Raw genomic sequence first — 12411 nt, 5'->3', positions numbered from 1 at the left:
GTACACACTGCAGCCATGGTGCGCCAGTGGTGAAGGGAGTGGATGTTTAGGGTGGTGGATGGGGTTCCAATCAAGCGGGCTGCTTTTTCCTGGATGGTGTCAAGCTTGAGTGTTGTTGGAGCTGCACTCATCCAGGCAAGTGGAGAGTATTCCATCACACTCCTGACTTGTGCCTTGTAGATGGTGGAAAGGCTTTGGGGAGTCAGGAGGTGAGTCACTCGCCGCAGAATACCCAGCCTCTGACCTGCTCTTGCAGCCACAGTATTTATATGGCTGGTCCAGTTAAGTTTCTGGTCAATGGTGACCCCCAGGATGTTGATGGTGGGGGATTCGGCGATGGTAATGCCGTTGAATGTCAAGGGGAGGTGGTTAGACTCTCTCTTGTTGGAGATGGTCATTGCCTGGCACTTGTCAGGCGCGAATGTTACTTGTCACTTATCAGCCCAAGCCTGGATGTTCTCCAGGTCTTGCTGCATGCGGGCATGGACTGCTTCATTATCTGAGGGGTTGCAAATGGAACTGGACACTGTGCAGTCATCAGCGAACATCCCCATTTCTGACCTCATGATGGAGGGAAGGTCATTGATGAAGCAGCTGAAGATGGTTGGGCCGATGACACTGCCCTGAGGAACTCCTGCAGCAATGTCCTGGGGCTGAGATGATTGGCCTCCAACAACCACTACCATCTTCCTTTGTGCTCGGTATGACTCCAGCCACTGGAGAGTTTTAACCCTGATTCCCATTGACTTCAATTTTACGAGGGCTCCTTGGTGCCACACTCGGTCAAATGCTGCCTTGATGTCAAGGGCAGTCACTCTCACCTCACCTCTGGAATTCAGCTCTTTTGTCCATGTTCGGACCAAGGCTGTAATGAGGTCTGGAGCCGAGTGGTCCTGGCGGAACCCAAACTGAGCATCGGTGAGCAGGTTATTGGTGAGTAAGTGCCGCTTGATAGCACTGTCGACGACACCTTCCATCACTTTGCTGATGATTGAGAGTAGACTGATGGGGCGGTAATTGGCCGGATTGGATTTGTCCTGCTTTTTGTGGACAGGACATACCTGGGCAATTTTCCACATTGTCGGGAAGATGCCAGTGTTGTAACTGTACTGGAACAGTTTGTCTGGAGGCACGGCCAGTTCTGGAGCACAAGTCTTCAGCACTACAGCCGGGATGTTGTCGGGGCCCATAGCCTTTGCTGTATCCAGTGCACTCAGCCATTTCTTGATAACACATGGAGTGAATCGAATTGGCTGAAGGCTGGTTTCTGTGATGGTGGGGATATCGGGAGGAGGCCGAGATGGATCATCCACTCAGCACCTCTGGCTGAAAATGGTTGCAAATGCTTCAGCCTTGTCTTTTGCACTCACGTGCTGGACTCCGCAGGATCGGGATGTTTGCAGAGCCTCCTCCTCCCGTTAGTTGTTTAATTGTCCACCACCGTTCACGACTGGATGTGGCAGGACTGCAGAGCTTTGATCTGATCCGTTGGTTGTGGAATCGCTTAGCTCTGTCTATAGCATGTTGCTTCCCCTGTTTAGCATGCATGTAGTCCTGAGTTGTAGCTTCACCAGGTTGGCATCTCATTTTTAGGTTTGCCTGGTGCTGCTCCTGGCATGCTCTTCTACACTCCTCATTGAACCAGGGTTGATCCCCTGGCTTGTTGGTAATGGTAGATTGAGGAATATGCCGGGCCATGAGGTTACAGATTGTGCTGGAATACAATCTACTGCTGCTGATGGCCCACAGTGCCTCATGGGTGCCCAGTTTTGAGCTGCTAGATCTGTTCTTAATCTATCCCATTTAGCACGGTGATAGTGCCACACAACACGTTGGATGGTGTTCTCAGTGCGAAGACAGGACTGCGTCTCCACGAGGACTGTGTGGTGGTCACTCCTACCAATACTGACATGGACAGATGCATCTGCAAAAGGTAGATTGGTGAGGATGAGGTCAAGTCGGTTTTTCCCTTATGTTGGCTCACTCGCCACCTGCCGCAGGCCCAGTCTGGCAGCTATGTCCTTCAGGACTCGGCCAGCTCGGTCAGTAGTGGTGCTACCGAGCCACTCTTGGTGATGTACATTGAAGTCCCCCACCCAGAGTACATTTTGTGCCCTTGCTACCCTCAGTGCTTCCTCCAAATGGTGCTCAACATGGAGGAGGACTGATTCATCAGCTGAGGGAGGGCGGTAGGTGGTAATCAGCAGGAGGTTTCCTTGCCCATGTTTGACCTGATGCCATGAGATTTCATGGGGTTCGGAGTCAATGTTGAGGACTCCCAGGACCACTCCCTCCTGGCTGTATATCACTGTACCGCCACCTCTGGTGGGTCTATCCTGCCGGTGGGACAGGACATACCCAGGAATGGTGATAGAAGAGTCTGGGACGTTGGCTGAAAGGTATGATTCTGTGAGTATGGCTATGTCAGGCTGCTGCTTGACTAGTCTGTGGGACAGCTCTCCCAATTTTGGCACAAATCCCCAGATGTTAGTGAGGAGGACTTTGCAGGGTCGACTGGGCTTGGTTTGCCTTTGTCGTGTCTGGTGCCTCGTGGTCCGATGCCAGGTGGTCTGTCTGGTTTTATTCTTATTATGTCTTTGTTTAGCGAGATTGCACAACTGAGTGGCTTGCTCGGCCATTTCAGAGGGTGATTAAGAATCAACCACATTGCTGTGGGTCTGGAGTCACATATGGGCCAGACCGGGTAAGGACGGCAGGTTTCCTTCCCTGAAGGACATTTTGTCTGTGTGTGTGTGTGTGTGTGTGTCTGTGTGTGTGTGTGTACGGAACATAGGAACAGGAGCAGGCCATTCGGCCCCTTGAGTCTGTTCTGCCATTCAATGAGACCATGACTGATCTGTACCTCTCCTCCATTTCCCCTCCTTTGATCCATATCCCTTGATTCCCTTACCCCACAAACATCTATCTTGAAATTTTCAGTTGTTCCCAGCACCCACAGCCTTTTGGGGAGAGATTTCCTGATTTCCACTCCCCTTTTTGTGGAAAAAGTGCTTTCTGATTTCACTCCTAAATGGCCTGGCTCTAATTTTAAGATTGTGCCCCCTCGTTCTGGATTCCCCACCAGAGAAAATAGTTTCTCTGTCTCCACCCTATCGAATCCCTTTATCATTTTAAACACCTCATTTAGATCACCCCTCACCCTTCTATATTCCAGGGAATACAAGCCAAGTTTCTGTAACCTGTCCTCAGAATTTAACCCTCTAAGCCCCGGTATCAGTCTGGTGAATCTGCACTGTATCCCCTCCAAGGACAATATATCTTACATAAGGTGCGATTCCCAGAACTGAACACAATTCTCCAGTTGGATTCTGACCAAGACTCTGTACAACTGAAGCATCACTTCCTCACTTTGTAATCCAGGCCCCGAGATAAAGGCCAACATTCCATTGGGCTTTTTGATTAATTTTTACCTGCACACTCGCTTTTAGTGATTTGTGTACTTGGACACCCAAATCCCTTTGCTCCTTTACAGCCCCTGGTCTATCACCATTCAGGAAATATCCTGATTTGTCTTTCTCCGATCTAAAATGGATGATCTTGAATTTCCCCACATGGAACCATTCGGCCCATCGAGCCCGTGCCTCACAATGTGACTCACATTGAACTCCACCTGCCATAGTTTTGCCCACTCATTTAATCTGTCTGTGTCCCTTTACTGTGTCCCCTAACTTAGTGTCATCTCCAAACTTGGAGATACAACTCACTCTGTTCCTTCATCCAATCATTGATAAATATGGTGAAAAGCTGAGGCCCCAGTCCAGATCCCTGGGGAACACCACTTCTCACATCCCACCAATCAGAGCACATTCCCTTTATCCCCACACTCTGTCTCCCAACCCATGCCACAATTCTGTTCACATTTATTTTTGCAAATATTCTTTTGTGGAGAACCTTATCAAATACCTTCTGGAAGTCCATACAGACAACATCCAGAGACACTCCCTTATCCACATATTACTGACCTCCCCAAAAAATTCAACTGGATTAGTCAGACATGACCTCCCCTTCACAAATCCATGCTGACTCTCTTTGATCAGCTGACACTTGTCCATGTGTTCAGTCCCTCGATCTCTGATGAGAGAGTCCTGTAATCTTCCACACAATTGATGTTAAACTGACAGGTCTGTAGTTACCTGGTTTCTCCCTCTCTCCCTCCTTAATAATGGAGTGACATTTGCATTTTCCAATCCACAGGCATACACGAAGTACATCGACAATAAAGACATTAATAAACTTGCAGAATGGGCGTGTAATTGGCAAATGAATTTCAATATAGAGAAGTGTGAGGTGTTGCATTTTGGTAGGAAGAATAAGGAGGCCACACACTGCTTAGAAAAAGTCTAAATGGGGTCGAGGGGCAAAGGGATCGAGGGGTACAGATTCACAAATCATTAAAAGTTACCTCCTGGGCCGTATTTAAATACTCCAGCTCTGTCTCCCATCTGAATCCTGCAAGAGGGACATCATGGGGTGAGTGAGAGCAATAATTGGGGCCAGAGATCGAAGGAGATGATCCCCGGCAAGGAAAATAATGTAGGAGCTGGGATCTGGGCTGGTCACAGACAGAGGAGGTTGGGCAGGGGGGGAAGGCCAGGGCAGAGGAGGCCCAAGGCTTCCTTGTTGGGCCTGGAGGAGCTCTCCTGGGCTATGGGGAACCTTACAACGTTCCCGCCGGACGGGCAGGGTTTAAATCGGGAATGATGTTTCTGTCGATACAGCCCAGTGTATCCGAACCTCCGTCATTGTGTGTCTGAACATCACCGTTATTGTCAGGGAGTGTGGTGGGTCAGAGAGAAGGGGCTGGAATTGGGGAGTTTGCCCCTGACTGGTCCCAGGGTGGTACTGAGGGGAGTGTACTGGGGGGGCTGTGATTTTCTGAAATACATTGGTGAAGGGCAAGCTTAAAATAGCTGAGTATTATTGGATGTCCATATAATGGCCAGAAACCGATCTGTGAGAACCATCAGTGAGGCTGACTCCTGGACTGTACAATGTAACCCTGGGAATGGGACAAGGAAAAGACACACAGACATCGGGGGGAATGTTAACCTGACTCACCGGGCGGGAGACCCATGGGATGGGCTGGATTCTGACCAATATTACTGACCACTGACTTCAATGGGCAGTAAAATCGGGGCGGGGAGTAAAACCAGCGTTACACCCGATCTCGTCAGTTTCCCCACGGGTGGGTTCGGATAAAATCTCCCCCAATCAACACAGAACTGGGAATGGTTCCTGGAACAGAGAGAAACAATCCTGATATTATTGAAATGTGTTTCAGAAAGACCGGAAAACAGGGAATCCAATCTGGGAATTATTATCGGATCAGTGATTGCGGCGCTGGCTGTTATAGTGGTGATAATCGGAATAGTCATCTGGAAAAGACAACGGAGAGGTAAGAATCAGAGAGAGGGGAATGGAGAACTGAGGGGACAGAGTGAGTGTGGGAGAGTCTCCAGTACTGGGAGTACAGGGCACTGAGAGAGGAGAGTCAGAGAGAGGGGAATGGAGAACTGAGGGGGACAGAGTGAGTGTGGGAGAGTCTCCAGTACTGGGAGTACAGGGCACTGAGAGAGGAGAGTCAGAGAGAGGGGAATGGAGAACTGAGGGGACAGAGTGAGTGTGGGAGAGTCTCCAGTACTGGGAGTACAGGGCACTGAGAGAGGAGAGTCAGAGAGAGGGGAATGGAGAACTGAGGGGGACAGAGTGAGTGTGGGAGAGTCTCCAGTACTGGGAGTACAGGGCACTGAGAGAGGAGAGTCAGAGAGAGGGGAATGGAGAACTGAGGGGGACAGAGTGAGTGTGGGAGAGTCTCCAGTACTGGGAGTACAGGGCACTGAGAGAGGAGAGTCAGAGAGAGGGGAATGGAGAACTGAGGGGACAGAGTGAGTGTGGGAGAGTCTCCAGTACTGGGAGTACAGGGGACTGAGAGAGGAGAGTCAGAGAGAGGGGAATGGAGAACTGAGGGGGACAGAGTGAGTGTGGGAGAGTCTCCAGTACTGGGAGTACAGGGCACTGAGAGAGGAGAGTCAGAGAGAGGGGAATGGAGAACTGAGGGGGACAGAGTGAGTGTGGGAGAGTCTCCAGTACTGGGAGTACAGGGCACTGAGAGAGGAGAGTCAGAGAGAGGGGAATGGAGAACTGAGGGGACAGAGTGAGTGTGGGAGAGTCTCCAGTACTGGGAGTACAGGGCACTGAGAGAGGAGAGTCAGAGAGAGGGGAATGGAGAACTGAGGGGACAGAGTGAGTGTGGGAGAGTCTCCAGTACTGGGAGTACAGGGCACTGAGAGAGGAGAGTCAGAGAGAGGGGAATGGAGAACTGAGGGGGACAGAGTGAGTGTGGGAGAGTCTCCAGTACTGGGACTGAAGGGGGGAGTGCGGGGCAGAAGGGGGGGGAGTGCGGGACTGAAGGGGGGAGTGCGGGGCTGAAGGGGGGGAGTGCGGGGCTGAAGGGGGGGAGTGCGGGACTGAAGGGGGGGAGTGTGGGACTGAAGGGGGGAGTGTGAGACTGAAGGGGGGAGTGCGGGGCTAAAGGGGGGGAGTGCGGGGATGAAGGGGGGGAGTGCGGGACTGAAGGGGGGGAGTGTGGGACTGAAGGGGGGGAGTGTGGGACTGAAGGGGGGGAGTGCGGGGCAGAAGGGGGGGAGTGTGGGACTGAAGGGGGGGGAGTGCGGGGCTAAAGGAGGGGAGTGCGGGGATGAAGGGGGGGAGTGCGGGGATGAAGGGGGGGAGTGCGGGACTGAAGGGGGGGGAGTGCGGGGATGAAGGGGGGGAGTGCGGGACTGAAGGGGGGGAGTGCGGGGCAGAAGAGGGGGAGTGCGGGGCTGAAGGGGGGGAGTGCGGGGCTGAAGGGGGGGAGTGTGGGACTGAAGGGGGGGAGTGCGGGGCTGAAGGGGGGGAGTGTGGGACTGAAGGGGGGAGTGTGGGACTGAAGGGGGGGAGTGCGGGGCTGAAGGGGGGGAGTGCGGGACTGAAGGGGGGGAGTGCGGGACTGAAGGGGGGAGTGTGGGACTGAAGGGGGGGAGTGTGGGACTGAAGGGGGGGAGTGTGGGACTGAAGGGGGGGAGTGTGGGGCTGAAGGGGGGAGTGCGGGACTGAAGGGGGGGAGTGTGAGACTGAAGGGGGGGAGTGTGAGACTGAAGGGGGGGAGTGTGAGACTGAAGGGGGGGAGTGCGGGACTGAAGGGGGGGAGTGTGAGACTGAAGGGGGGGAGTGTGAGACTGAAGGGGGGAGTGTGGGACTGAAGGGGGGGAGTGTGAGACTGAAGGGGGGGGAGTGCGGGACTGAAGGGGGGGAGTGTGAGACTGAAGGGGGGGAGTGTGAGACTGAAGGGGGGAGTGTGAGACTGAAGGGGGGGAGTGCGGGACTGAAGGGGGGGAGTGCGGGGCTGAAGGGGGGGGGAGTGCGGGGCTGAAGGGGGGGAGTGCGGGGCTGAAGGGGGGGGAGTGCGGGGCTGAAGGGGGGGAGTGTGGGACTGAAGGGGGGGAGTGCGGGGCTGAAGGGGGGGAGTGCGGGGCTGAAGGGGGGGAGTGCGGGGCTGAAGGGGGGGAGTGCGGGACTGAAGGGGGGGAGTGCGGGGCTGAAGGGGGGAAGTGCGGGGCTGAAGGGGGGGAGTGCGGGGCTGAAGGGGGGGAGTGTGGGACTGAAGGGGGGGAGTGCGGGGCTGAAGGGGGGGAGTGTGGGACTGAAGGGGGGGAGTGCGGGACTGAAGGGGGGGAGTGTGAGACTGAAGGGGGGAGTGTGAGACTGAAGGGGGGAGAGTGAGACTGAAGGGGGGAGTGAGGGACTGAAGGGGGGAGTGTGGGACTGAAGGGGGGAGTGAGGGACTGAAGGGGGGAGTGTGGGACTGAAGGGGGGAGTGTGAGACTGAAGGGGGGAGTGTGGGACTGAAGGGGGGAGAGTGAGACTGAAGGGGGGTGTGAGACTGAGCATTTATTCCACACTCTCCATTTCCCCACCTTGTTGTGTGCTGACTCTCTGATTTTGGGAGATCCCCATTCTCACTGACATTTATTTTTCTCCTGCAGACCGAACAAGTCCGATTTACACAACAGCAGGCAGTAAGTGACGGAGGGGACAGATTGTTGGGGATGAAATGGATAATAAGGGACATTAAGTTGTCGAATTTCATTCTCCTGGGAGTTCTCCAGAAGGAGATTCTCGATCCAGCAGAGAAACAATGTGAAATATTTAATCTGTATTTCCAGAGTTCAGTCCGTTCTTACACTGAAAAAACAACAGCTCGGATAATCCGAGTCATTGTTTTGATGTGTTGGTGAATTATTTTACAATCTGATTTTAACATTAACTGCGCAGAGAAACAAAATGTCCATCAGACAGTTTGATCCATTAATGAGGAAGAATGGATCAATCAGGAAACAGAGATCAGACTGTGAACATCTCCAGTCCCTCACCCCCTCCCCTGGACTCACTGACTCGGGGTGGGGGGAGTTACACAGGAGGGACCCCCTCCAGTCCCTCCCCCCCTCCCCTGGACTCACTGACTCGGGGTGGGGGGAGTTACACAGGAGGGACCCCCTCCAGTCCCTCACCCCCTCCCATGGACTCACTGACTCGGGGTGGGGGGAGTTTCACAGGAGGGACCCCCTCCCCTGGACTCACTGACTCGGGGTGGGGGGAGTTACACAGGAGGGACCCCCTCCAGCCCCTCACCCCCTCCCCTGGACTCACTGACTCGGGGTGGGGGGGTTCCTCCCCTCAGTGAATATTCTTCCTGTCTGAGGTGGTTTAGTGAATGCTGGGAGATGGTTTAATCTCACATTCTATTTTTATTCTGTTTTTATTTTCACAGCTTCTGAAGTCTCTGATCGCTCTCCTCCGTGAGTCTTTCAGTAAGTAAACTTTCGATTTTCCCGCCTGTCCGACTCTCTAATTCCCCCCTGACCCTCTCTCACCCTCCCACTCACTATTAAACCTGTCACACTCTCTAATTCTCCCCCTGACCCTCTCTCACCCTCCCACACACTATTAAACCTGTCACACTCTCTAATTCCCCCCCTGACCCTCTCTCACCCTCCCACACACTATTAAACCTGTCAGACTCTCTAATTCCCCCCTGACCCTCTCTCACCCTCCCACACACTATTAAACCTGTCACACTCTCTAATTCCCCCCTGACCCTCTCTCACCCTCCCACACACTATTAAACCTGTCAGACTCTCTAATTCCCCCCTGACCCTCTCTCACCCTCCCACACACTATTAAACCTGTCACACTCTCTAATTCCCCCCTGACCCTCTCTCACCCTCCCACACACTATTAAACCTGTCAGACTCTCTAATTCCCCCCCTGACCCTCTCTCACCCTCCCACACACTATTAAACCTGTCAGACTCTCTAATTCCCCCCTGACCCTCTCTCACCCTCCCACTCACTATTAAACCTGTCAGACTCTCTAATTCCCCCCTGACCCTCTCTCACCCTCCCACTCACTATTAAACCTGTCACACTCTCTAATTCCCCCCTGACCCTCTCTCACCCTCCCACACACTATTAAACCTGTCAGACTCTCTAATTCCCCCCCTGACCCTCTCTCACCCTCCCACACACTATTAAACCTGTCAGACTCTCTAATTCCCCCCTGACCCACTCTCACCCTCCCAGTCACTATTAAACCTGTCACACTCTCTAATTACCACCTGAAATGTACCATTAATATTTACCACCTTAAATGTACCATTAATATTTATCTCTTTAAATGTCCATTAATGTTTGGTGATCACAATCACTGTTACACACGCACCAAGCTGCATATGAACCCCACTGTCACACCCTGACCAAGCCGATAGTGACAGTCCCAGTGTTAAATGTTTAACCCTTCATTTCCAATTCCTCAGGCTGGCTTTAACCGATTGCCTTGTGCCTGTCCATTCCTTCCCTCGTCAGTTCACTGTAAACCACTGCAGGATGTTCACAGAGCCTTGTTGCTGGGTAACTGGACTCACCTGTACTAGTGTGAAACGTGCCCATCATCGTCACTCCTCCTTTCATATCGCAGAAGACACACAGAATATCAGCTCATTTCCTGCAGTGAGTCCTTTGATGATGGAGACCTATATTTGCTGTGAATGAGTGATTACAGATTGAACAGTGGGTCACCGATACACCCGGTCGGGAATCTGGATTTTTCAGCCGAGATTCCCTCAGCTGCCGTTTCCATTGAGCATCAGCAATGTGATGGGCCTGATAGTGGGAGGGGTCTTCATGGATGGTTCCTCCCCAGGCTTCTTATCTTCAGCAACTTGTTCCCATTTATGGACGTCTATTTTGTACAGTTTCAGAGTTGCTTTTAAGCAGTCTTTGTGTCCCTTTTGCTGAACATCACAAAATCGTTTCCCAGTTGACAACGTGCGATAAAAGAACATCTTCAGGATTTGATCATCAGACACTCGCACCACATGAGCTGACCATTGTAGCCGTGTCCTCACCATCAGAGCATCGATACTCGGCATCTCAGCTTTTTGAAGGACTTTGGTGTCAGGGATCTTCTCCTGCAATCTGATCTTCATTAGTCGTCTCAGGGAGCTGAGGGGAAAGTGAGTCCCTTTCTTAATGTGACGTGAATATATTGTCCAAGTTTCACAGGCAGAAAACAGGGTCTTTTGTGGGGAGACAAATCCAGACAGAGTGAGATAAAAATAGGAAGATAGATAAAGGAACACAGAGAGACGTAGATACAATGTGAGATACATCAGTATATACACAGACATAAACTAATGGATAGAGAGAGATCCAGACAGACAGATATAGATACAATGTGAGATACATCAGTATATACACAGACATAAACTAATGGATAGAGAGAGATCAATACAGACAGATATAGATACAATGTGAGATTCATCAGTATATCCACAGACATAAACTAATGGATAGAGAGATCAATACAGACAGATATAGATACAATGTGAGATACATCAGTATATACACAGACATAAACTAATGGATAGAGAGGTCTATACAGACAGATATCGATACAATGTGAGATACATCAGTTGAGACACAGACATAAACTAATGGTAGAGAGAGATCAATACAGACAGATATCGATACAATGTGAGATACATCAGTATATACACAGACATAAACTAATGGATAGAGAGAGATCTATACAGACAGATATCGATACAATGTTCTCTATTAATGCCCAGAGATGTTTCCTCATCTGGGCCTGACGAGGACCTTTGTTGGAGAAAGATTGAGAAGTTCGGGGAGTGGTCATATGGTCGGTTTTGCACAGGGATCCAGGCCTCATTAACCTCGAGGTCTTCGAGAACACTTCGATGGCTGTTAGACGTGATTGATACCGAGAGGGTGCACCCTTCAGATACATGTGTGACCAGATTGGTGAATTGAATGGAAGGGGGTTTAATTTAAATTGAAGGTATACAAGAGGGAGCATGGCTCATCTCTCAGTATGTTCTGTTTGTCTCCAACAGATGTAGAAGGCGACCTTTACAAGTACAAGGTATATCAGGACAGAGAGTTAAAGGTTACAGAAGTCAGGTTGTATGACTGTACGAGCCAGTTACAGTCAGAAATAAGAGTGTCACTGAACTGTACAGGTTGTGTGAGATCAAGGAAGGTTCGAGGTGAGTCAGTGAGCACAGACCCAGTCTCTCGTGTGTGAGGTGGGTTCAAACAGAACGGAGGATTCAAGTGGAACAGAAACCCTGTCACCAATTCGACGTTCCCCGTCCCAGGGGAGGAGATCAACTCAACCAACCCGCTCATGAGGACACGGTCGTTTCAGCTCTGGAAACATTGCTCCCCACCAGTACACAGACCCTAACCTACTCAATAAACTGACCAGCCAATGCTGGTAACTTGTCAGTGATCGAAGGAGTTACTCGGAATTTAATCTCCCCAATTGATACCAGTCTCAGGCTCTGATCTCAGCTATAATTTGACAATGAGTAACCCAGTTAATGGTGAATTCCAGTGAGACACTGAGCTGTCTTCACAATCTCTGTCGCTCATTTCCTGAAGTAACTCCGTCTGTTCATTATTTATTCAAATTCGCTGGGTGACACTGTCAGTAACTTTATCTCTTATTATTTCAATACTCAATGTTTCACTTTAAGTGGTGATAATTGTGTCTTGGAATCAATAAATATTTGTTGATTGTTGACTTGTTGTCTGAATCCTTCTTTGATGATTTGGCAAGAAAGGGTTAATTCATTCACTCAGCAGCTTGTGGGTCTTGTAATCGGCAGCTGGTGAGGTCAACTCAAAGTTAATCACAACTGGGTGATGGAAGGCCGTCCATGGGCCAAACTGAAGCCCCATTCAGTCCGAGACCTCGGCTGGATGGTCAACCCATGGACCCCAGTGTTCTTACTAGTACTGTGTCCGGGTCTGGTCACTGAGA

At 51.2% G+C, this 12411-nt stretch overlaps 1 protein-coding gene across 1 annotated transcript in view; it reads left to right on the top strand.

Annotated features, from left to right (window-relative positions):
- Positions 1-12169, top strand: part of LOC137310515 (uncharacterized) — a 53904-nt gene extending 41735 nt beyond the window's left edge. Inside the window, exons 14-17 of the mRNA XM_067978284.1 lie at positions 5303-5416; positions 8049-8081; positions 8834-8861; positions 9878-12169. Of these exons, the coding sequence (XP_067834385.1) occupies positions 5303-5416; positions 8049-8081; positions 8834-8861; positions 9878-10112 (410 nt within the window). The 3' untranslated portion in view covers positions 10113-12169. The remainder of the gene's footprint in view (positions 1-5302; positions 5417-8048; positions 8082-8833; positions 8862-9877) is intronic.
- The last annotated feature ends 242 nt before the right edge of the window (positions 12170-12411 follow it).

This window comes from Heptranchias perlo, unplaced genomic scaffold, assembly GCF_035084215.1.
Source record: "Heptranchias perlo isolate sHepPer1 unplaced genomic scaffold, sHepPer1.hap1 HAP1_SCAFFOLD_256, whole genome shotgun sequence".
In the NCBI taxonomy this organism is placed as follows: Eukaryota; Metazoa; Chordata; class Chondrichthyes; order Hexanchiformes; family Hexanchidae; genus Heptranchias; species Heptranchias perlo.
The sequence above is the reverse complement of the archived record's forward strand: the minus strand, read 5'-3'. Positions and strand labels throughout refer to the sequence as shown.